We start from the raw sequence: 21,837 nt of genomic DNA, 5'->3' as shown, positions 1-21,837 counted from the left end.
ACATCAAGAATTACAGAGACAGATAGAAGAATTACTCAACAGGGGATACATTCGTCCGAGTGTCAGTCCGTGTGCGGTGCCGGCATTGTTGGTACCAAAGAAGGATGGATCATACCGGATGTGCATAGATAGCAGGGCGATCAACAAGATTACGGTGAGATACCGATTTCCCATTCCGCGCATAGATGATCTATTCGACCAGCTACAAGGTGCAACCATCTTCTCAAAAATTGACTTGCGGAGCGGATACCATCAAATACGAGTCCGTGAAGGCGATGAGTGGAAGACCGCCTTTAAGGTGCGGGACGGACTCTATGAATGGTTAGTAATGTCATTCGGGCTATCAAATGCCCCCAGCACTTTCATGCGCCTCATGAATCAGATCTTCCAACCATTCTTGAGCAAGTTCGTAATCGTCTACTTTGACGATATTCTGGTATATAGCCCCGACGTGCAGTCACATTTACAGCATCTAAGACATGTCTTTCAAATTCTTAAAGAGCAGAAGTTATACTGTCATAAAAAAAAATGTCAGTTCCTGGATCAAAGAATCCGGTTTTTGGGATTCATTGTTTCAGCTGAAGGTGTCGAAGTGGATTCGGACAAGGTCGAAGCAATCCTCAGCTGGCCCAATCCCTGCTCGTTCACGGATGTCCGAAGATTTCATGGGCTAGCTTCGTTCTACCGCAGATTCATTGCCAACTTCAGCACAATTGCAGCGCTGCTTACTGAATTACTAAAAGAAGATTCTTCTCACTGGACAGCTGCAGCACAACTTAGCTTCGACGAACTAAAGAAGAACATGACCTCTGCTCCGGTCCTACGCCTCCCTGATTTCAGCAAAATATTCCAGGTCGACTGCGATGCTTCCAATGTGGGAGTGGGAGCGGTATTGAGTCAAGAAGGACGACCCGTAGCTTATTTTAGCGAAAAGCTCAATGAGACTCGACAGAGATACTCGACGTATGATAAGGAGTTTTATGCCATTGTCCGGGCTCTACACCATTGGAGTCATTATCTTCTACCTAAGGAATTTGTGCTGTTCACGGATCATGCGGCCTTGAAGTTCATAGAGAGTCAGAAGAAATTAAAAGGAAGACATGCCAGCTGGTCGGAATTCTTAGCCGCTTTTCAATTTGTGCTGCAACATAAGTCGGGTACACTAAATCAGGTGGCGGACGCCCTTAGTCGCCGCTACATTCTGCTCCAAGCGTTGCACACAAGACTGACGGGATTTGAGACCATAAGAGATCTTTATGCCACTGATACAGACTTCAAAGAAGTATGGGTGCTTTGCCAGGATAGCCCGCATAAGTTGTTTCATCGTAAAGAAGGGTACCTCTTCCTTGGTACAAGAATTTGTATTCCTAATTGCTCTGTAAGGCTTGCTTTGGTGGCTGAATGCCACGACGGAGGCATGTCTGGTCATTTTGGCCGCGACAAAACACTGACATTACTGAAAGAACGGTTCCATTGGCCCTCTATGCAAAGAGATGTGCTTCGCTATGTTCAAAGTTGTCAGGTCTGCAAAAGAGCCAAAACGTCGCTCACCAATGCCGGATTATACTCCCCTCTTCCTGTTCCAGTCGGCCCTTGGGAAGACGTAAGTATGGACTTCATTCTGGGCTTGCCGCGAACTCAGCGAAATAAAGATTCTGTCATGGTAATTGTAGACAGATTTTCAAAAATGGCTCATTTCGTTGCCTGCAACAAAACCATGGACGCCACGCACATCGCTGATCTGTATTTCAAAGAAGTCGTGCGACTTCACGGGATTCCGAAGACAATTACGTCCGACCGAGATGTCAAGTTCCTTAGCCACTTCTGGCGGACGTTATGGAGCAAGCTGTGCACTCGACTACAATACAGCTCAACGGCTCATCCTCAAACAGATGGCCAGACAGAAACCATTAATCGGAGCTTGGGCAACTTACTCAGATGCTTTATCGGAAAACATATCAAGCAGTGGGATCTTATCCTAGCCCAGGTAGAATTCGCGTTCAACCGTTCTACAAACCAGACGACAGGGCATATTCCATTCGAAATCGTCTACGGTACCAATCCGCTTACACCCCTTGATTTAATGCCGTCTGCAACCCTTACCGCCGTTAGTAAAGAAGGGGAGCAACGAAGCAAAGAAATTAAGAAACTACACCAACAGGTGCGCGAACACATTGTGAAACAGAATACCAAGTACCAGAAACAGGCTAACAAACACCGAAAGCTTCAGCAGTTTCAAGTGGGAGATAAGGTATGGATAAAATTGAGAAAGGAACGTTTTCCACCCGGTTCTTTTGGAAAACTTAAGCCTAAGGCAGACGGACCTTTTAGAATCACTAAAAGGATAAATGATAATGCTTACGAAATAGATCTTCCAGGAGATTACAATGTCTCGGCAGTCTTCAACGTTGCTGATTTAACTCCTCATTATGACATAGAGGAGTTCTTTCCCACCCCGGGTGAATGACGCCGGAGCTACAGGCGAGCCGGAGTTAGGGACATTGTCTGTGTAGCCGCTTATTCTAATAATGTGTAGCCATAGCTTTGTTTTCTTCCTGTGTATATATATTCTAACGGCTACCTGTAATAGGACGTTTTTTTGATGAGAATTTGAATACAGAACTAATGTTCTTGTGTTTTGTTCCTGTTTTACGATTACCCTGTTCTCTGCATCCTGAATTCTTCAGGTGGTGAAACAAGGTGACGTAGCAGACGCCGGGTGGTGATCGCCGGAGGCCTTTTGTCCTGCTTCGTGGAGTCGGAGCGGTGTCAATACCCTTCTTCAAGAGAGGGAGTTGGCTCCATGAAACAAATATATATTGTATATAACATATTATATAGTTGGAGAATGATATGATAGTTGTTCTTAAGAGAGTGTTGTTCTACTTGTTTGGTTGGAAGGGTTGTAATCAAATGATGATGGTCAAAAGGATCGTAATCAGTAGGTGATGGAGGTTGGAAGGACCATAGTCGGGTGAAGTTGGTTGGTGGGAGCATAGTTAAAGAGAGATGAATGTTGAAAGGACTGTAGCTGAGCGACAGTTGGTCAGAGAGATCATACTTGGTGAGTGACGGAGGTTGTAAGGACTGTAGTCGGTGGGAGATGGTGGTCCGAAGAATCGTAGTCAGACGACCGTGGTCGGAGAGACCGTTGTCGGCGGGCCGTTGTCGACTACAAAGGTTATAAGAATCGTAGTCGTAAGATGATGGTCAAAGAGATTGTAGTCGGCGGGGTGACCGTAGTGGGAAGAATCGTAGTCGAGCAATGGTGGTCGAAGAGACCGTAGTCGGTAGGCAATAGAGTTCGAAAGGATTGTAGTTGCCGAGCGACAATGCTTACAGTAAGGCTTGTCAATGGCTATCATATGGAGATTCGAAGACAATGGTTTGGAGGAGATTCATCAATAGTGGCCAGGAGGCCCAAAATCGTCGGTAGTGGTATTGAGGTGGAACTATTGGATTCTTCGAGTCTCATAGCTCTTCTCTTAATCCTCCTCCCCTTATGTAGTTGATGCTATGAAGCTTCCAACTTCCAAGTATGCTTTGATTCTTTGATATGGGCTCAAACTTAATTTGGTATCATCGGGTTCATTTACTTGAGATGTTTAATTTGACTATAAGTTTATTGAAATTAGAGTTTGATGATCCCGAACTTAATTTGAAAGTTTTGATTCATATTTGTATCGAGATTTCTATCCAATAAAGATCAATTTTTATGACGTCTAAATATATTTTGAATAGATTGATTAAATTTATCATAGATTGGATAATTCTTGCAATGAAGACAAATTAGGCAATCAAGATGTTATCATGCAATTCTAAAAAATAAATATTTTATGATATATATATCAAAATAATATAAAGATTTTTCTTTTACAAAATAACGAATTAAAATTATTATAACCACTAGTTTTTTTTCTTAATAATTCTGTTATTATATCTTTATGGCTATATATGCTGATAGAAAAATAAATAATTATAAGAAAACTTTTAATTGAAAATTTCATTAATTTTTTCTAGTCTATCTCGAGTTAAATCAGCAGCACTAACTTGGATTTCCAGTTCACCCAATCAAGCTCTTTATGAAAGATAGAAAATGATTATAGCTTAACTAATTATTATAATAAAATGATAAAAATTTGAAATTATAAGAAAAATAATAAAGAATTACTTAATATAAGAAATTGTGGTATAATTTTAAATATTTTTAACAATATTTAAAATCTTGAATTCTAATCTATTTAAGTATATTTTATATTAATATTTTTGAAACGAATCAACTCACAAGCTAATGAGTTTAGTCTGGACTAGCTCAAATTTGATATATTAGCTTATTAAATTCGGCTCGCAAATCATTTATGAAGCGAAATGTATCTAGCGGAAGAGTGGTTGACTCGCTTACACCATCAATTCAAGCCAGCGTTCTGCCTATGGCCCAATATTTTATCCATGGCCCATTTTACTTGGCCCAATGCAATCCCGCTCCTTCATTTCTCAAGTAGTCGGGTTGCCACTGCCATATCGAACTGGAACTCCATGGCGATAAGCCCACATGCCATCCTCAGCGCCTCATCACATAAGCCAACTATGGGATCCGTACTCCATTTCCTGCTTCCCGCTCCTTTTCCCCGCATCAAATTCCCATCTTCCTTTTCATCCTCGTCTCGCACTAAAACCCTAATCCTCTCTCCCACTGCTGCTCGGAAGACCCCGAGGGGATTCGGCTCCACTATCTCCTCCCAAAAATCCAAGAATAGAAAGCAAAAGAAGAGATTGGGCCAAATCGATGATGAAGAAGAAGATGATGAAGATGAGGAAGAGAGAGACGATGACGCTGGGACCATCCCTGAGGTAGTGACGAATCGAATGATGCAGCGGATGGGGTTGTCGGTGGGCATTCCGTTGGGCATCGGACTTCTTTTTTTCCCATTTTTCTACTATCTGAAGGTGGCGGTGAAGTTAGATGTGCCCAACTGGATACCCCTCCTCGTCTCCTTTTTCTTTTTTGGGGCCTCTCTTCTTGGCGTCAGCTATGGGATCGTGTCTGCGAGCTGGGATCCGCTTCGTGAGGGATCTGTACTCGGATGGAATGAGGCGAGAAGGAATTGGCCTGTGTTCTGGCAGTCCCTTCGGAGAGGCGAAGATAAGAAGTAGCGCATTCACGGTCAGTGTTTGATCTTTTCGCTTAAGTGAAATTTCTAATGTCTTTCGTTGATTTGTGGTTTTGTTTTAACTTGTGATATTGCTTTCTTCTATAAGATCTGGATGATTAGTCTTCTGTTTTTTTAATGTTGGGATTTCCATTTTACGTGGAAAGATCTCAATGGTTAGTTGTTGCTTGTGAGGGAAGGCGTGCAGCTATGGATGTAGAAAGTCGAATTTTCTATTGTTACATGGGAAGGCTATGTTCATCTTGATTGATCGCTTCAGGCGCTAATTACTTGTTGTAAAGGTTGGAATTTCTTGCGGTTGCTTGTAGAAAATTTTCAGTGCTTATTTTGATTTGGAGTTTGAAATTTGATAATGGAATTCTGCAATGAGGATGGTTAGAGATCAGGAATGGGACTGAAGCACACTTTGCTTGTTATGAACAATGGTGGTCCGGGAAAAGTTTAATCCCTCCAAAAACTATTTTTTCTTCGATGGAGATAACTGATATGAGGAGTGAATGATATATTGCCAGTGTTGCATTGTGATGAACAAAGAACATGAGTCTGTGCGTGCTTTTTGCTCCATTCCGATACTGAACTCGCAGTGACGAACAGATGTATTGCTTGACTACTGTGTTTTTGTTACTATATTGAATTAACAATAGTTTCGGTGAAGTTTCTCGTTCCACAAGTTCCTTCTACCAATGGATTTCTAGACTTTTCTCATAGGTGTGAAGATGATAAATATGATATTTTACTTGGGGAGGATATTTTTGTTCTCTGAAATTTGAGAATATGCTGTGGTTACTATACTCCAACTTGCAGAGAACCCGACCACATTTATTTTCAGATGAGATTGTGGGTTTTATAATGTAATAAAAAAGGTTGATCTTAATTCTTCAAGAAACAAATATGCATTAAAGTTTTTAGAAGTCTTTTGATGAGGATAGACAAAATATTAGAGGGAAAATTACTGAAAAGGCGTATGGCAAAAAAAATCCTAATTTGTCAAGGGTTCTTCAATAAATAAAAAAAAATCATTTTTTAAAGTATGAAGTTTAATATGTATGTCATAATCATCAATCTTGTGTGCTGCAAGAAATTCTAATAAATATAAATGGTGACAGACTTTTATGTTCGTTTTAACTCTAGAAGCACAAATACATTTAAGGAGGGATATTTTATATGGAAAGCTTAAGAGGAAAGTGAAAAAAAAAAAATGAAGCATGGTGTATATGTAAAATACTACTATTGCATAGAAATACGTAGTTTGTCCCGATGGACATAGTGCAATGTTGCCAGTAGATTGTTAGAATTTTAATTTGATAGTTTATTAAGATTTGCATTGATTTAAAATTAGAGGTTTTTAGTATCAAAACATTTTATTTTATTTTTAGAATGAAATTAATCAAACTTGTGTTTCATCGCTTATTTGTTTTCTTGGATAGCTTAACTCTAAATGTAAACTTGATTTAGATTTAAAAACCGTCTTAAAATCCTATAAATAAGAGGGAAATAAAGAGTCAAATGTGTGTGAGTCCTTATGAAAGGCTGATGGCATGGGTATGCACTCGGGATGTGTTATCTCCATGATTGCATTAGGCTTTAGATGGGAGAATGCACTTTGGATTGCACTGCGGTGGGATGCTAGGCTTTGAGTGGCTAGATGAATAAAGAAATGAAAAGTTATATGAGATAGAATGTGGGAGAGAAAGAAAAACAATAACAAAGAAAATAAGATTTAAGAAATTATGGAACGCTATATTGACATATTGAAAATACAGCTATGCCAAAAACATTTTGATGAGTACATATACATGCAAGAAGATGCTATTTTGAGTAACTTTTTATTGGAATTTTTTTGGTATTAGTTAAATGTTTGTTTATTATCTGTGTTTTTCCTCTTTGTGTTTATCTTAAGAGGTTTTGGTCTTCTCTTTTATCATGGGATTGACTGATTAAGTCTAATAGGATTTTGTGATTAATATTTTTCTTTTTCCTTTTTTATTTATACATTTATGTTGTTTATTTGTAATGTTCTCTTCACAATGGAGAAAAAGGATTCATGTAGCCGACCCCACGTAGTGGGATAAAGGCTTGTTGTTGTTGTTGTTGTAATGTTCTCTTATGTAGACAAACTTATTCTAGCTGAACTATGTAAATATTTGTAGATGTCTTATTTTTATATTTTATTTCTTGGTTATTAATTTTTGCATTCATCATATTTGTTCCTAGTAGACAATTTTGCATAATATTTTGTATTTTTCTCATCAACTGATATAAGAGCCTATTTCAAAATACAATGATCATGAAGTAAGAGATTGAGAATTTTGACTCTTAAAGAGTTCTAGGCTTTGGAGACCCAAGATGAATGATTTTGTAGTATATCAGGAACTTGTTGAGGCACTCACGAGTGTTCAAATATGCTCAAGATTGTGTGTAAAGAAGATATAAATGGATGAAAAAAGCTCTCTTGCCCATCCAATTATTTTTGGTGGATGAAATCTTGATAAATATCTTGGAAGAAACAAGCACCTTGAGGTTGTGGCTCAAGTTGGAGTTTTTGTAAATGATCAAACCCCTTAAAAACAAACTATATTGAAAGAAAAAGTTTTATTTGCCATGCTTGTAAAAAGATGTACCCATTAAATCACATTTTATTCATTTTAATTCCATTATAAAGAATTTGAGGAATAATGATTTGTTGGTTGATGATAAGGGTGAAGTTTTGTCTTCTACCTCAATTTTGTAAGAATTTCTATGGCGCTATGTTATGGGGTTAAGATACAACAACTTAGATAATTTTAGCATTTTCTTTCTAAAGATGTGATTGCTAAGTTTGAGGATTTAGAAGATAAAAAATAGGCCAAAAGAATACATATTAGGAGACCTTTTAACAAGATGTCTAAAACTTTACCTTTAATCGTTATAAAATTAAGTTTTGTGGCATTTTCAAGATGTGATTTGCTTTTATTTGTAAAAGAAAGAACACATGGTGAGAGTTTGTCAAGCTTTGAAAGAATTGAGCAAGTTAAATTAGTTTTATTATTGGTTTTTTTTTTTTAATTTCATTTTATTTGGATATTGGGGGGGGGTTGGGAGGGGCTGAATTGGTAATTAAAAAAATTTCCCTCTTTAATTTTTAAACCGATAAAAACTTTAATGAATTTTTGTAAAAAGATTTTTCAACCATATATCAACATAAAAAGTAAAGTAAAAAAGAAAAACAGCGGAAAATAAAAAGACACAAGATTTATAGTGATTCGGTCAAACACGACCTACATCCACTCCCCGGAGCCACCCTCCGAGTATTGCACTAATACCAATAGTGTCTCTACATTTGCCCCCACAGTAAAGCGGAGAAGCCTTCACAAAACTCTCTTTCACCACTACCTGGTGCGGCAGAGAACCGTCATCCTTTTACTCCCTCCAAGTGTAGGCAGAGTACATCTCGCTGTTCACACTCTCCAAGTGTAGGCAGAGAACCTTCCCGCTGTTCACACTCTCCAAGTATAGGCAGAGATCCTTTCGTCCTTTCACACTTCACCAAGTGTCGGCAGAGAACCGGATCTCCTTGAAAGATATTCTCAAAAGAAATCTAGAAGGACAAGAAAAAAGAGTGAAGTAATCATAATTCACAAAGTTGAGATCCTTACCTTTGAGTACCAAGTGAATCCTTCACGCTCTAATAGTAAGAACTCTCCTTCAAACACTCTCTCTACTCTCTCCTTCACACTTATTTCAGTAAGCACGAAGAATAATGACCAAAAAGATTACAAGATAGTTTTAAGTGGACCTTATATAGGAAAGACACGAAAAACCATCCAAAAACTTCTAGATTTCAATTCTGTACGCACTCGATCGTCCCGTATGATCATGAACCCAATGTATATTGGAATGAATAACTTCGTACCCGATCATCGTCCCGTACGAACTATGTTCGTCCGGTACAAACAATTATATCAAGGGTTCGGTTGGACGAAACTGCAAGACGATCCAAATTTTCAAGGAACAGAGGATTTCGTCCTGGTACGAATATAGGAGTTCGTTTGGACGATTAGTTCAAGTCATGTGTCCAGAGGACATCGTCCTGGGACGAATAGGGTGAATCGTCTGGACGATATGTTCAATTCAAGGATCCAGAGGACATCGTCCTGGGACAAATAGGGTGAATCGTCTGGACGATATGTTCAATTCAAGGATCCAGAGGACATCGTCCTGGGATGAATGGTACACTTCGTATGGATGAATAGTTCAAAGTGAGAATCTAGAGGACATCGTCCAGGGATGAATGGCACACTTCGTTTGGACGAACAATTCAAAGTGAGAATCCAGAGGACATCGTCCAGGGACGAATAAGGAAATTCGTCTGGACGATCAGGATTTAGAAAATTTTTTTCACTTCCTGTTCGTTCCATTGCTCTCCGAGGGATAACTGACCTGATCGTCCCGTACGAACATGGTTCGTCCCTACAGGGGTGTAAATGCTGCTCAATAATAGCTAGCTATAGACCCTATAGTACTTGATGCCTTGTCCGAGTGACAGTTACTCAAGCCTAAAAATAACAGGCGGGAAAAATGGCCACGGGCGGTAGAAATAAAAAAAAGGGGCACATGCGGGAAAATGCAAAACTAAATCGAGCGGCTCGCGAGCCGGCTCGAACTCGATTTTAATGGGATGAGCTCGAGTTCGAGCTCGTTTTTTGAGATCGACTCGAGCTCGAGCTCGCTTTCCGAAACTCGACTCGACTCGTTTACACCCCTAGTCCCGTACGATCAATATAAGAAATTTTTTTATTTTTAAAGATCTCCTAAAGTGTGTGTGTGCTAAGTTACTCAATTACAATCACACTCTCTCAAATTCAAAAAATTGAAAAATACATATTTCAATTTACAAACTATCTTATGCTGAATTTGATTTGAAGTCTTCAGTAGTCTGGAGTTCGATTATTCTGAAATGTTAGTCCATACAAGAGCAAAAACAATTCTTCCAAAAAAGTGTTAGGAGAAAATAGAACAATAATATTTAGAATCATCAAAACTATACAAGTTGCAAGAAATGTAAAACGTGCAAAAGCTAAGTAGCAACTTTCTTAACAGAAAGAACACATGAAAGAATTGAGCAAGTTAAATTAGTTTTATTATTGGATTTTTTTTTTAATTTCATTTTATTTGGATATTGTCTATGAGAGATGCTTTCTTTTTCTAGTATGATGTTCTTGATCTAGACAACCTTGATGTGGTTCATTTCAAGTTATAATCTGGCTTTGTTCTAGTTTGAAGGGGGCTTGTTACTTGCTGTCAACAAGTTTTAATGGGAGGTTTGTTATTTACTTCCATTTGAATTTACATGGTGTACGAAATAGGAATTTGGTTATAATTTAAAAATTATGCTCCACACAAATTCATTAAGTAAAATTTGACGCATAGAGAGTAGAAGGATGGACTTGATTATGCAATTGATTACAACCATAATTTTTCTATTAATAAGAAAAGTATGTTGTTGAATAAAAAGGATGTTAATATGCCATCAAATTTTAATTCTTAATTTTTATGTAATTTTCTTAATCATTCTCCTGCAAGATGGGGCTTTGAGCAGAGAGTTCAATCTTAGCCTTTAAGGAGAAACGGTATATTTTGTGAAGGCATTTATCGATGATTGGTAAGTAGAGGTGTCATGAGATACCCTTAGAGTACCACTTTGAACTTGTTCATGAAGTAATAATTTAGAGCCACATATTTCATGCATGAGTGCAAGACTGGATTTGAACATAAGTTTGTTTCACTAACATTGTCACAATAAATTATTGGTTGTTAAGAAAGAGAACACCTAACTCATTAAGAATATAACATTTATAGTGGAGCTCGAAATTAATAGTGGCAACATAACAATACTCAACATTTATATATGAGCCACCATGTTTTGTCTTTTATAGCTCCAGGATATAGGATTGTGACCAAGATAAATAGTTAGGCACTGATAGATGTGAAATCATCTTTGTTCATTGTGTAATTGCGTTAGATAATGCACGGAGAAAGACGGGGAATGATGATGATAGAGGACAATATCGCTTATGGAATGCACCTATAAAATAAGAGACGCAAATATAAATAAATTTATTCATAAATATACATTATTTTGGAAGATTATTAACTTTGTAAAGTATTTTATAAGTATTGAGGGAGAATTACACAAGCTCTTTCTATTGTGCACTAAAATGGTTGTCAATCATTAACACATGGCATTCTTATGATATAATACAAAAATTAGGATCTATTACATTAGATATTGGGCATCTACAAAAGAAAACGATACAACAACAACAACATTAAGCCTTTGTCCCACTATGTGGGATTGACTACATGAATCCTTTTCGCTATTGTATTATGTTAAAGGTCAAATTCTCATTCAAATCTAATAAAGAAAGATCATTTCTAATATTTTCTGATCAAGTCTTTTTAGGTCTACCTCTACCTTTCTTAACATAAGTCAAATCTAATACCTTAACTTTCTTAATCGGGTCATTGGAAGGCCTCCATTTAATGTGACCAAACCTTTTCACATATATGCTCATTTCGTATCCTATCTCTAAGGGTAAAGCCACTCATCCACCTAAGCATCCTCATCTCGATAACACTTAACTTAGTATTATGCTTCTCTTTTAATGGCCAACATTCGACACCATAAATTAGTGCAGGTCTCACCACCATCTTATAGAATTTTTCCTTAAGTTTGAGGGGGACTTTTCTATCGCACAACAAACCCGATGCATTCCTCCACTTCAACCATCCAACTTGAATTCTGTTGATAATATCCCCATCTATTTCACTTTGAACAATAGATCCAAGATATGGACTTAAGACTAATCCTTGATGTAATCGAACCGAAATAGGAAAATACTTGGTCAAACCACCTTGTGTTTGAACACAAGTAATAACTCATGCATACATATCTTTAATGATTTGAATATAAGCGTTATTAACTCCTTTGTTGGGTGCTAAAGTCACTATATTCAATCTTATTTTCAAATTCTTCATTAAAAAATTTAGCAAAATATCTCATCCACCTTTGTTGAATGCCATCTTTTAAGAAAAATACTTTTTGATCTTCATTTTTAATACACTTCACTTGAACTAAATCCATACTACTCATATCTTTTTGTTTGGCTAACTTATACATATATATTTCTGCCTCATTAGTATCTAATCTATTATATAAATCATTAAAAGCTAAGCTATTTGTATCGCAAGATACAAATAGCTTTCTTAGATCCCTTACGAACCTCTTTATGGTTTTCACAATTATCAGAATTTTTATATCTAAACCAATTTTTATAACAAATCTTCTTTTTTTTAAATCTTTTCTTGCACATTTGGATTCCACAACCAATTATTTTTACTGTTAGGAGTTTTTCCCTTTGAAACTCCAATCACATCTTTTGCAATATTTTTAATATCACTAGCCACTTTTTCTCAAATAATATTAGCATTCCTCATGCACAGACAAAATTTTAAGATTTAAAATCTTATTCTAAAAAATATTTTTGTTAATATTCTTTAAATGTCCTCATCTAATCTTACAAAATTGTATTATTTTATTTTTTACTTTCTGTCATTTTATCTTAAAGTCAAAAACTAATAATCGATGTTGCGTACATAAATTTTCACTCAGAATAACTTTTCAATCTAGACGATCTAATTTTCTTATAAGAAAATAATCATTATGCATTTTATTATATCTATTTTTATAAGTGATAAGATGCTCACCCCTTTTCTTAAATAAGATATTAGCTATTAAGAAATCATAAGCTAAAAAAAAAAATTAATATGGTCTTACCACCTTCATTTGTTGTTCCGAACTCATGGCCACCATAAATGTTTTTAAAACCATCCAACTCTCTACCAACATGTTCATTTAAATCTCATTCAATAAAAATTCTTTCTTCAAGAGGTATCTTTTGTATTAATTCTTCTAAGTAATTCTAAAATTTTAATTTTGAACTCATATCCAAACCTACTTGATGAGCATAAGCACTTATAATATTAATAATCTTAGCATCAATAACAATTTTTAAAGCTATAATTCTATCTTCAATTTTATTAATTTTTATAACATTTTTCTTCAAACTCTTATCTATAATCACACATACATTATTTCTAGTACAACTCCTACGAGATATCATAATTTATATCCGAAACTATCAATCTCCTTAGCCTTCTCTCCAACCCATTTAATTTTCTGAATGCACAAAATATTTATCTTCTTATGAATCATAATATCTATTAATTTCATTAATTTTTCTATAAGGGAGTATATATTTCAGGTTTCTATCCTAATTTTAGTTTAATGTACTAACTTCTTTGCCCACATCCGTCCTTGATATGGGAACCCTTGCCTATTTAACACTGCACCTAGGTGCCGGTGCAGCGGCTCTTGCCGATAAGATACCTTTTGTCAAGTTGGGTCGACTACCTCCTCTGACTAAGTAGACCAATGATCATGACAACCTGTGATGACGAAACCATGAGATATTATAAGTTTTGGGCTCGTCTTCATTTTCCCACCACTAGTTTTAGGTTTACGGTGGTTAATTTTAAGTTTATGGTGGTTAATTTTAAGTTTCAAACTACAAAATCCATATCCCAAATTCAAACCTTAAACTGTTGTTATTATACGTTAGATTTATAACCTATACGATCTCTTTAACAACTAGCATTAATTGAAAGTTCTCTTTTGTTATCAAGATGGGTAATTAACCATAGGGGCTTGCGCCTATAGGAAACCAGAACTCATATTATAAAGTTCTCACAAAATGAGTGCAAAATCTCTAGGTAGTGTCTTATCTAAAAACCAATCCGCCTTCTGAAAATTCACCCATAACCTAAACTCATTAAAACTCTCCGCCGTCATAAACAAACAAGAAAAGAGACAGGCGCGTAGAGGTCGGGGCGCGTCGAATTTTCGGAGCCAAAAAAAAAAAAAAAACAAAAGTTATAATAAGATAGCTAATAGGGACAAGATAAAAAGATAGATAAAATAAAATAATAAAATCTACCCCAAAGAGAACAACCTAATAAACCCAATAAATAACAATTAAAGCTTTTAAAAAACAAAGCAACAATATTGAGGCTTAAGTAATCGATTGATGTAATGAAGAATTTGAAACTCCATAATCATGTTTACTGAGGAACAAAATCTCTAAAATACACTGCTCTTTAAAAAGAAGTGAACTTGAAAACCTAGCAGATAGATGAAGTCACTTGTAACCTCCAAAATAAAGGAGACGCCAAGACATGTGACAACTATTAAAAGCTTATTAAAGGGGTAGATACATTTATAGAGATGCAAATAAGACATTTAGCTAGTAAAATATCACTACTCAGCACTGGTCGAATATCAACTATGAATTTTGATCAAACTCCTACAACAAAAACTTTAACAATTATTCATTGTCAGAATAACCTTTTATAGAAATAACAATCAATATATCTTATATATGTATACCCACAACAATTATTCATTGGCGTTGCTGGGTTCGGATTCGGACGGCAAGGTCATAGGGTTGGCAGAATCTGGTTGGCGTGCAGAGATGGAGAGAATGAGCGGTTGGGTTCGATTGTAGGAAGAGGGCGAGATCAGGATGGTGCTTCCACGTGCGGTCTGTGCAAATGGGGGAAGAGGGAGTTCAATATCTCCTGTTCTGTGCCTGCAAGTTCAAATGCTTGGGTGAAGCCGTCCTTTGTTGTGCGAGGGAGTTTTTGTGTGCGCTAGGGAGATCGTGGGGAGCGGCTGTGTGGTCGTGGGATAACCGGGTCGTGGGAGCTGTCGAGGTGGGTAGGCAAGCAGTTAGAGATCAACAATGTTATTATTAGCCAACTAACGATCTTCAAAAAATTCATTGTTCCCTATCCTAGATTCTTTCAAAAAAGGTGCATTAACCTCATTGCCAACAGCTTTTCCTCCAATCCCTTCTTAGTAGAATTAGATGCATTCTCTTGCAAAGAGAAATAGAACCAATATTATTATTGCAAAGAGAAATAGAACCAATATTATTATTGCAAAGAGAAATAGAACCAATATTATTATTAGAGATATTTTCAATTAAATTTTTTCTGGTATCTTTTTCGAATCATTTTTAACTATTGGGATATCACCGAAAAAAAAAAAAAAACTATTGGGATATCATCTTCCACATCCAAAACCTGATTATCCACCTTCATATGTTGATAAATAATATATGTTTTTTAAAATGAGGATGCACTACACCATATTTTGATTTAATTTATCTATGAATTTTACAATGAGAATAGAAGGGAATTTTCAGACTCCAGTTGTGCATGCCCGCATTTTTTTGAAGCAAACCAAACATTCTTAGGATGTTTGGCAGACACAAATTGAACTAGCACCCGGGGAAAATAGGTTCAGTATATAAATGCAGTTGCATGATCAATTTGCAATGGACAACCAAATATTGAAGAAAAAAAAAGAGAATATGGTGATTAATCAGGTGAATCCACATATTAGGGAAATATAACTAAATAAGAATAATAAAAGATTTTTCTTTAATGTCAAAAAAGTAGGATCTACTTAAGTAAATGTATTTGGCGGTTAATATAGTAAGATCTAGAAAATATCATACTATAATTAAGATTCATGTGTGTTGGAACATTCGGTACACATAGAGAAGAGAGAGGGGTGCAAGAGTCATAAGAGATCAAAATTTTTACGTGGAAAACCCTAGAAATTAAAAAAATTATGGGGCCTGACCAAATTAAAATGATTATATTTGTTTTTGTAATCAATTCAAATGATGCTCTTCCTCGGGGGAAGACCTTGGCTCAATGTAGCAAATATACATCATATAGAATATATTACATTGTGGGTGTTGGAATAATCTAGTGATATAAGAGTTATTCTCAAAAGAATGTTGGCATGTTCGTTTAGTCGGTAGGATCGTAGTTGGATGACGGAGGTTTGAGGGGTCGTAGTTGGGTGGCTGAGGTAGAGAGGACCATTGTTGGGTGATAGAGGTTGGAGAGACTATAGTAGAGCGACTAAGGTTGATGGGTTCATTGTAGGGTAATAGAAGTCGGAGGGACCATAGTCCTTGAGCGGTGGTGGTTGGAGGGATTGTAGTTGGTGGGCGACGGTGGTCAAAGTGACAGTAGTCAGTCAAAGTGACGATAGTCGATGGATGTCGGAGGTCAAATGAAGGCCCGTCGATGGCTTTCGGATGGAGTTTCAATGGCGATGGTTGGACAGATGTCCAGCAGCAACTGCTTGGTGGCTAGGGTTTGCCAATGGTGGTGCCAGGCTGGAGCTCAAGGATGTTTCAAGCCTCAGAGCTCTCTTGAGTCTCTAGCCCAGGTTTCAAGCCCCAAAAGGCTAAGCCCTCTTTCATGTGGGAAGAAGGGGTCTATTTATAGATTTTGAGAGTAATATGCTTCGGAAATATAGAAAAGATCCAAGATAAATTTGGAGTGCTTCATCGGACGATCTATAATGATTCCCTCGATCATAGAACATTTTTTGGTATTTATGTGCCATAATCATGTCAGAATTAAGCAACCTTGGGCTTGTTGGATTTGTCTCATTGAGTCACTCAATTCGACTATAAGAATGCCATATTTGGATATTATTTAGTCATTTAATTAAATGTTTTATAACTTCCAAATATGCTTAAAGCCCTTGATTTGAGTCCATTTGGTCTCAACTTACACCGATTTCGGTGTCGTTGGGTTCATCCCACTTAAATGCCATATTTGATTATAAGTTTGTTGAAATTGGAGTTTGGATGGTCCCGAATTTAATTTTAGAATTTGCCAATTTATATTTACTTTGAGATTCGTGCCTAATTAAGACGATTTTTGGAGAGGTATTAAAGATCATTCGTTAGCTTAATAAGCACATGTTTTACATCACATAAATCAATAGAATTTTGCCTTGAGAGCTTCAGATTAAAGTGAATTTTTGATAGAATCTAAATTTGTCCGCTTAAGAAGCAAATTAGCTATAAAAAAAAAACTCAAGCTGCTAATTTTTTTTTTTTTCAAGTCAGTAGAAATTGAATTACCCTTCATACCCATAAAGGTAGAAGGAGAAAATTCTAATGAAAGAGGAGAAGAATGTGGATCCCCTCAGTAAAAGAAGCTAAATTATTAAGCATCGAGGCGCTTTTTAGTGTAATGGTTAAAATTTCATCAATAAACTCCACAGTTAAGCGTGCTCATCCCGAAGAAATTTTAGGATGGGTTATCTCCTAGGAAGTTATTCCAATAGGACAAAATCATGAGACCCTTAGGCCAAAGAATAATATATTGATAGTTAAAAATTTGGGCTGTTACAAAGGAGATGCAAAATTTGCTAATGCATATTTGAAATATAATAATATATGTTACCGAATAACCTGATCATCAGAATGGCCAAATGCAGCTTTCAGTATAGAACTAGTACCCTCATTGTACTCTTTTGCGAGTAGTTAAGAAGCTGTCATACCTAAACACAAAAATCTAGGGCATTGAAAAACCCCTATGTGACTAAAATTGCAAATCCACAAAAGAAAATTGTGTACTAATGATGTAAGAATATCTTTAGTATAATACTCCTTAGGAATAGTTTATTATAGTTTGTTATAAGATTGTTACTTATGATTTCTATATTGTTCTTATTTGCCTATAAATAGGCAAAGTATTCTATTAGGAATTATTTTGATGAATATTATTTTCCTTTTAAACTTTTAAGCTTTGTCCCTAAATTGGGAATCCCTTATTGCATCCTCTTTTTCCAACGATCTAATGATTTTCTCCCCACATCAGTTGGTATATAAGCCTGGAGCTTGCGAAAAACAATGGACTACAGAAGGTGGGCTGTTGATGACGATCAAAGCTGAAGAAGATGGGTGATTGACGAAGATCGATGCCGAATAAGATGGGCGGTCTACGATGATCGACGCCAAGGAAGAAAGGCGATCGATGATCGACGTCGCGAAGCCCTTCGGGTGGCTCAAGTGAAAGCATCAATTTGATCAATTGATGCTTTCTGTGCTAAATTTCAATCGTTCCGTAGAACGAATATGCACATCGCCATCATATCAATGACTCGCTCTTCCGCAACCTTATCATCAAACATCTACCCTCACTCGCCTGACTCGCCTCCTCTCCAGTCCCATTTCGTCGCCCATGATTCTGACTCCGACTTCGCTCACGTGCGCGTCACCTGAGCCCATTGGCTTGCTTCCAACACTCGCCTTTCCTACTATTGCCGCCTACGATCTTGAAGAAGACCCTCCTTGACCTGCTGACAGTGACACCGAGAAGTCATCCTCTAGTTGCTCTGAGCTACCTTCGGAGCAACAATCGCAGCTCGACGTTGATTTTGACCTCTCCGCTGATACTAACAATGTCAAGTTGGAGCAATTCGTCGATTCTGACTCCGCTTCCTCCTCTTCCACCTCAGCCTTCTCCCACGATCCGATCCAACCCAACCTCCGTCATCCGCCCCATCCGATCCTCCTACATTTTCTCCACCGCCAGTCCTAGTTGCTACTCTTCCTCCTACTTCTAACCCTTCCTAGTTTTTTGTCGCTGCCATCCGCGATCTCTTCACCCTCGCCGCCGAGCAACCCTGGTCTGCCACCAGCTTCCCCATCTAGACTGACTTCTACTGCAAAAAAGAAATACGGTGAGGATGAAGGTAGTGATGATAGATGCTCTGTTGGGAATTAAGTTGTTGATTACATCTATCCATTGGATTCGGTGGTCAATGCAACCTTATATGAGGCCCATTTTATGGAGGTATGTGAAGATCTTCATGTCCTTAGCATTGCTGAAATGAATACATACAATAAGGAAGTTTGTGGCAAAAGCCACTGGAAGTGGTATCGGGAACGATTTTACTGCAGGTGTGAAAATGCCGAGTTTAAATTTTCTGATAAGGTTGATCCAACACAACGCTCCCAAGCTGTTCAACGAAATGTCTCTGAAGGGTTTGATCTAAAATTTAGATATCTTGGATCTATTGTTCAGAGTAATGGTGAAATAGATAGGGATATTATCAGTAAAATTTAAGTTAAATGGTTGAGGTGGAGGAATTCACGAGCTTATTGTGCGATAAAAAAAGCTCCTCTCAAAATTAAGGGAAAATTCTATAAGATGGTGGTGAGACCTGCAATGCTTTATGGTGCCGAATGTTGGCCATTAAAAGAGAAGCATATACTAAGTTAAGTGTTGTAGAGATGAGGATGCTTAGGTGGATGAGTGGCTTGAACCTTAGAGATAGGATATGAAATGAGCATATACATGAAAAGGTTGGAGTAGCTCCAGTGGAAGATAAGATTAGAGAGAGTCCCCTCATATGGTTTGGTCACATTAAACGGAGGCCTTCTGATGACCCGGTTGAGAAAGTTGAGGTATTAGATTTGACTTATATTAAGAAAGGTAGAGGTAGACCAAAAAAAGACTTAGTTAGAAAATATTGGAAATGATATTTCTTTATTAGATTTAAATGAGAATTTGACTTTTAACCGGACACAATGGCGAAAAGAATTCATGTAGTCGACCCCACGTAGTGCAACAAAGGCTTAATGTTGTTGTTGTTGTTGGAGATGAATTTAACGTAACACATGGAGACAGTGAATGTAGGAGCCAAGACACATGGAGACAGTGAATGTAGGAGCCAAGCCACACACTCGCAGAGGTGACTAGTTTTGAACTCCTAATGATACGCGTAGTTGGGCCAAAGAATCTGAGGATGCTTATGGATAATGAGTTGTGTTATTTCTCAGCTCAAGCAATTATACTTGGATAAGCCTGCCATTGACACAGTAAAGAGAATGAAGCTATATGCAGATTCACTTACACGCTTTCAAGATGGATCTCCTTATATTTATCCTCTATATGGGCTTGGAGAATTGCCACGGGATTTTGCTTGTCTTAGTGATGTTTATGGTGGCACCTATATGCTCAACAAACCAGAATGCAAGGTTGAGTCTGACCAAAATAGAAATGCATATGAACACAACTAAAGCACTAAGCTTGCGGAAATGAACTGGAGATGCAAAATTTTTTATCCAGGAGGGTTACTTATGATTTCTACACCTACCTCCTTATCGTTGACACGCCTCGACGGAGTCGAGCTTTTTGACGCTAGGGTAGTATGATGTAGGAACATCTTTAGTAGAATACTCATTCAGAATAGTTTATCATACTTTGTTATAAGTTTGTTACTTATGGTTTCTAGAATGTTCTTATTTGCCTATAAATAGGCAAAGTATTGTAGTAAGAATTATTATTTGATGAATATTATTTTCCTTTTAAGCTCTTAAGCTTTGTGTTTGTCCCTAGATTGGGAATCTTTCCTTGCATCCTCTTTTTCCAACGATCCAACAATTTTCTCCCCACATCAACTCACGACACAAAAAAAAAAGGAAAGCGAATTGAACGCATCAATGGTGATAGGACTCAAGAATCTCCAAGGGTATTACAAATTATTTGAAAATGAGTAAGATTACAAAATAATATAAATTTCTTGTAGGATTAAAAAAATAAATGTGCTGAACTACATTCCTGTTGTTTTGCAACATAATACAATACAAATTTGCAGATAACATCCTCAGATGCCTTAGAAGTGTGCAGGGCATCAACAAAGTATGCCTGAAGCATTTTCCTTAGCTTAAATTATTTGTTTGTGTTTGGATGAATGGAATTTACGTCTTTGTTTATGGGTTTAAAAGCTAGTAAAATAAAAATAAATAGAATTAAAATTCTTTAAGAAGTTGATTTGAAAATTGTTTTCATCAATTTATTTTGATGAGGAGAAGCTGAATCTTTTTTTTTATTATTATTTGATTTGAAGGATTAGCCAATAACGTAAATAAGTAATATAAACTCACACTTCAGTTTTGCGTCAAATTTTAACAGATTTTAATCAGAAAATCATAAAATGTCATAAAGAAAAATATAAAAAATGTTGCAATTTTCTTAGCAAATTAAAAAAAAAAATAATTATGCGGAAATCAAACATAGTCACAGTGAATAAAAGAAAACAAGGCTGAAAAGTCCAAATTAATAATTTTAGATTCGGTACTTTTAAAAAATTTGTTAAGGTTTCATTTCATTCTGCTTTCCTTCTCCCAGCAAAGCATGTGAGATTGTGAGCTATAGGCAATCCTTCTATAAATCCGTCATTGTCTTTTTGTATTAGTAGTTCATTAATTTGTTTTATTTCGCAACGCTCATCTGTTGGGACCCAATACAATTGACCTTCATCTTCCAGCGACCCTTGACCGTTCTGTTTAGTGGCTTTTGTTTTTAGTAATTGAAGACGATGAGGACATGCTGGTTTTTACTAGTTGCGCATACATCAGTCAACAGTTGCTATCTATTAAGGATGATGGCCGAGTGGTTGAGAGTTGATTTCAATTTATTTCAGTTATTGGCCTCCTTATGTTGGGGTCCAAAAGCCGGAGTATGTGCTTTGATACTCATCATTCGCTGAAAGAAAATACTCGATACTAAAGATTATTGTTTTTTTTTTATTGAAGGGGGTTGAAGTTTGGCTTTCTATATTCATGATTAAATTTATTTTAATTCAAATGTTTTAGCCTATGACTGTAGCAAACTATTCTATTGGATTGAAAATTATCTATTTTACCTGAAAGAATAGAGCTGGAGGGAAGGAAAAAAAATG

The 21,837-nt window shown here is 36.7% G+C and overlaps 1 protein-coding gene across 6 annotated transcripts; it reads left to right on the top strand.

The window, feature by feature from the left end:
• The first annotated feature begins 4,513 nt into the window (after window positions 1-4,513).
• Window positions 4,514-21,481, top strand: LOC110098974 (protein PAM68, chloroplastic). 6 transcript variants are annotated; one of them, XM_020825952.2, is made up of 2 exons: window positions 4,514-5,164; window positions 21,463-21,481. In XM_020825952.2, the coding sequence occupies exon 1, from the start codon at window positions 4,537-4,539 to the stop codon at window positions 5,152-5,154; it is 618 nt and encodes a 205-aa protein (XP_020681611.1). In that variant the 5' UTR covers window positions 4,514-4,536; the 3' UTR covers window positions 5,155-5,164; window positions 21,463-21,481. The 6 variants fall into 6 exon arrangements, with proteins under 6 accessions (XP_020681611.1, XP_020681613.1, XP_028549964.1 ...); XM_020825954.2 differs by lacking the exon at window positions 21,463-21,481 and adding an exon at window positions 21,447-21,462; XM_028694131.1 differs by lacking the exon at window positions 21,463-21,481 and adding an exon at window positions 21,424-21,438.
• The last annotated feature ends 356 nt before the right edge of the window (window positions 21,482-21,837 follow it).

Source organism: Dendrobium catenatum, unplaced genomic scaffold (assembly GCF_001605985.2).
Source record: "Dendrobium catenatum unplaced genomic scaffold, ASM160598v2 fragScaff_scaffold_402, whole genome shotgun sequence".
In the NCBI taxonomy this organism is placed as follows: Eukaryota; Viridiplantae; Streptophyta; class Magnoliopsida; order Asparagales; family Orchidaceae; genus Dendrobium; species Dendrobium catenatum.
The sequence above is the reverse complement of the archived record's forward strand: the minus strand, read 5'-3'. Positions and strand labels throughout refer to the sequence as shown.

What these genes read in the sequence shown, in the direction of transcription:
- LOC110098974 (XM_020825952.2), top strand. Translation starts at nt 4,537, where the DNA reads ATGGCGATAAGCCCACATGCCATCCTCAGCGCCTCATCACATAAGCCA.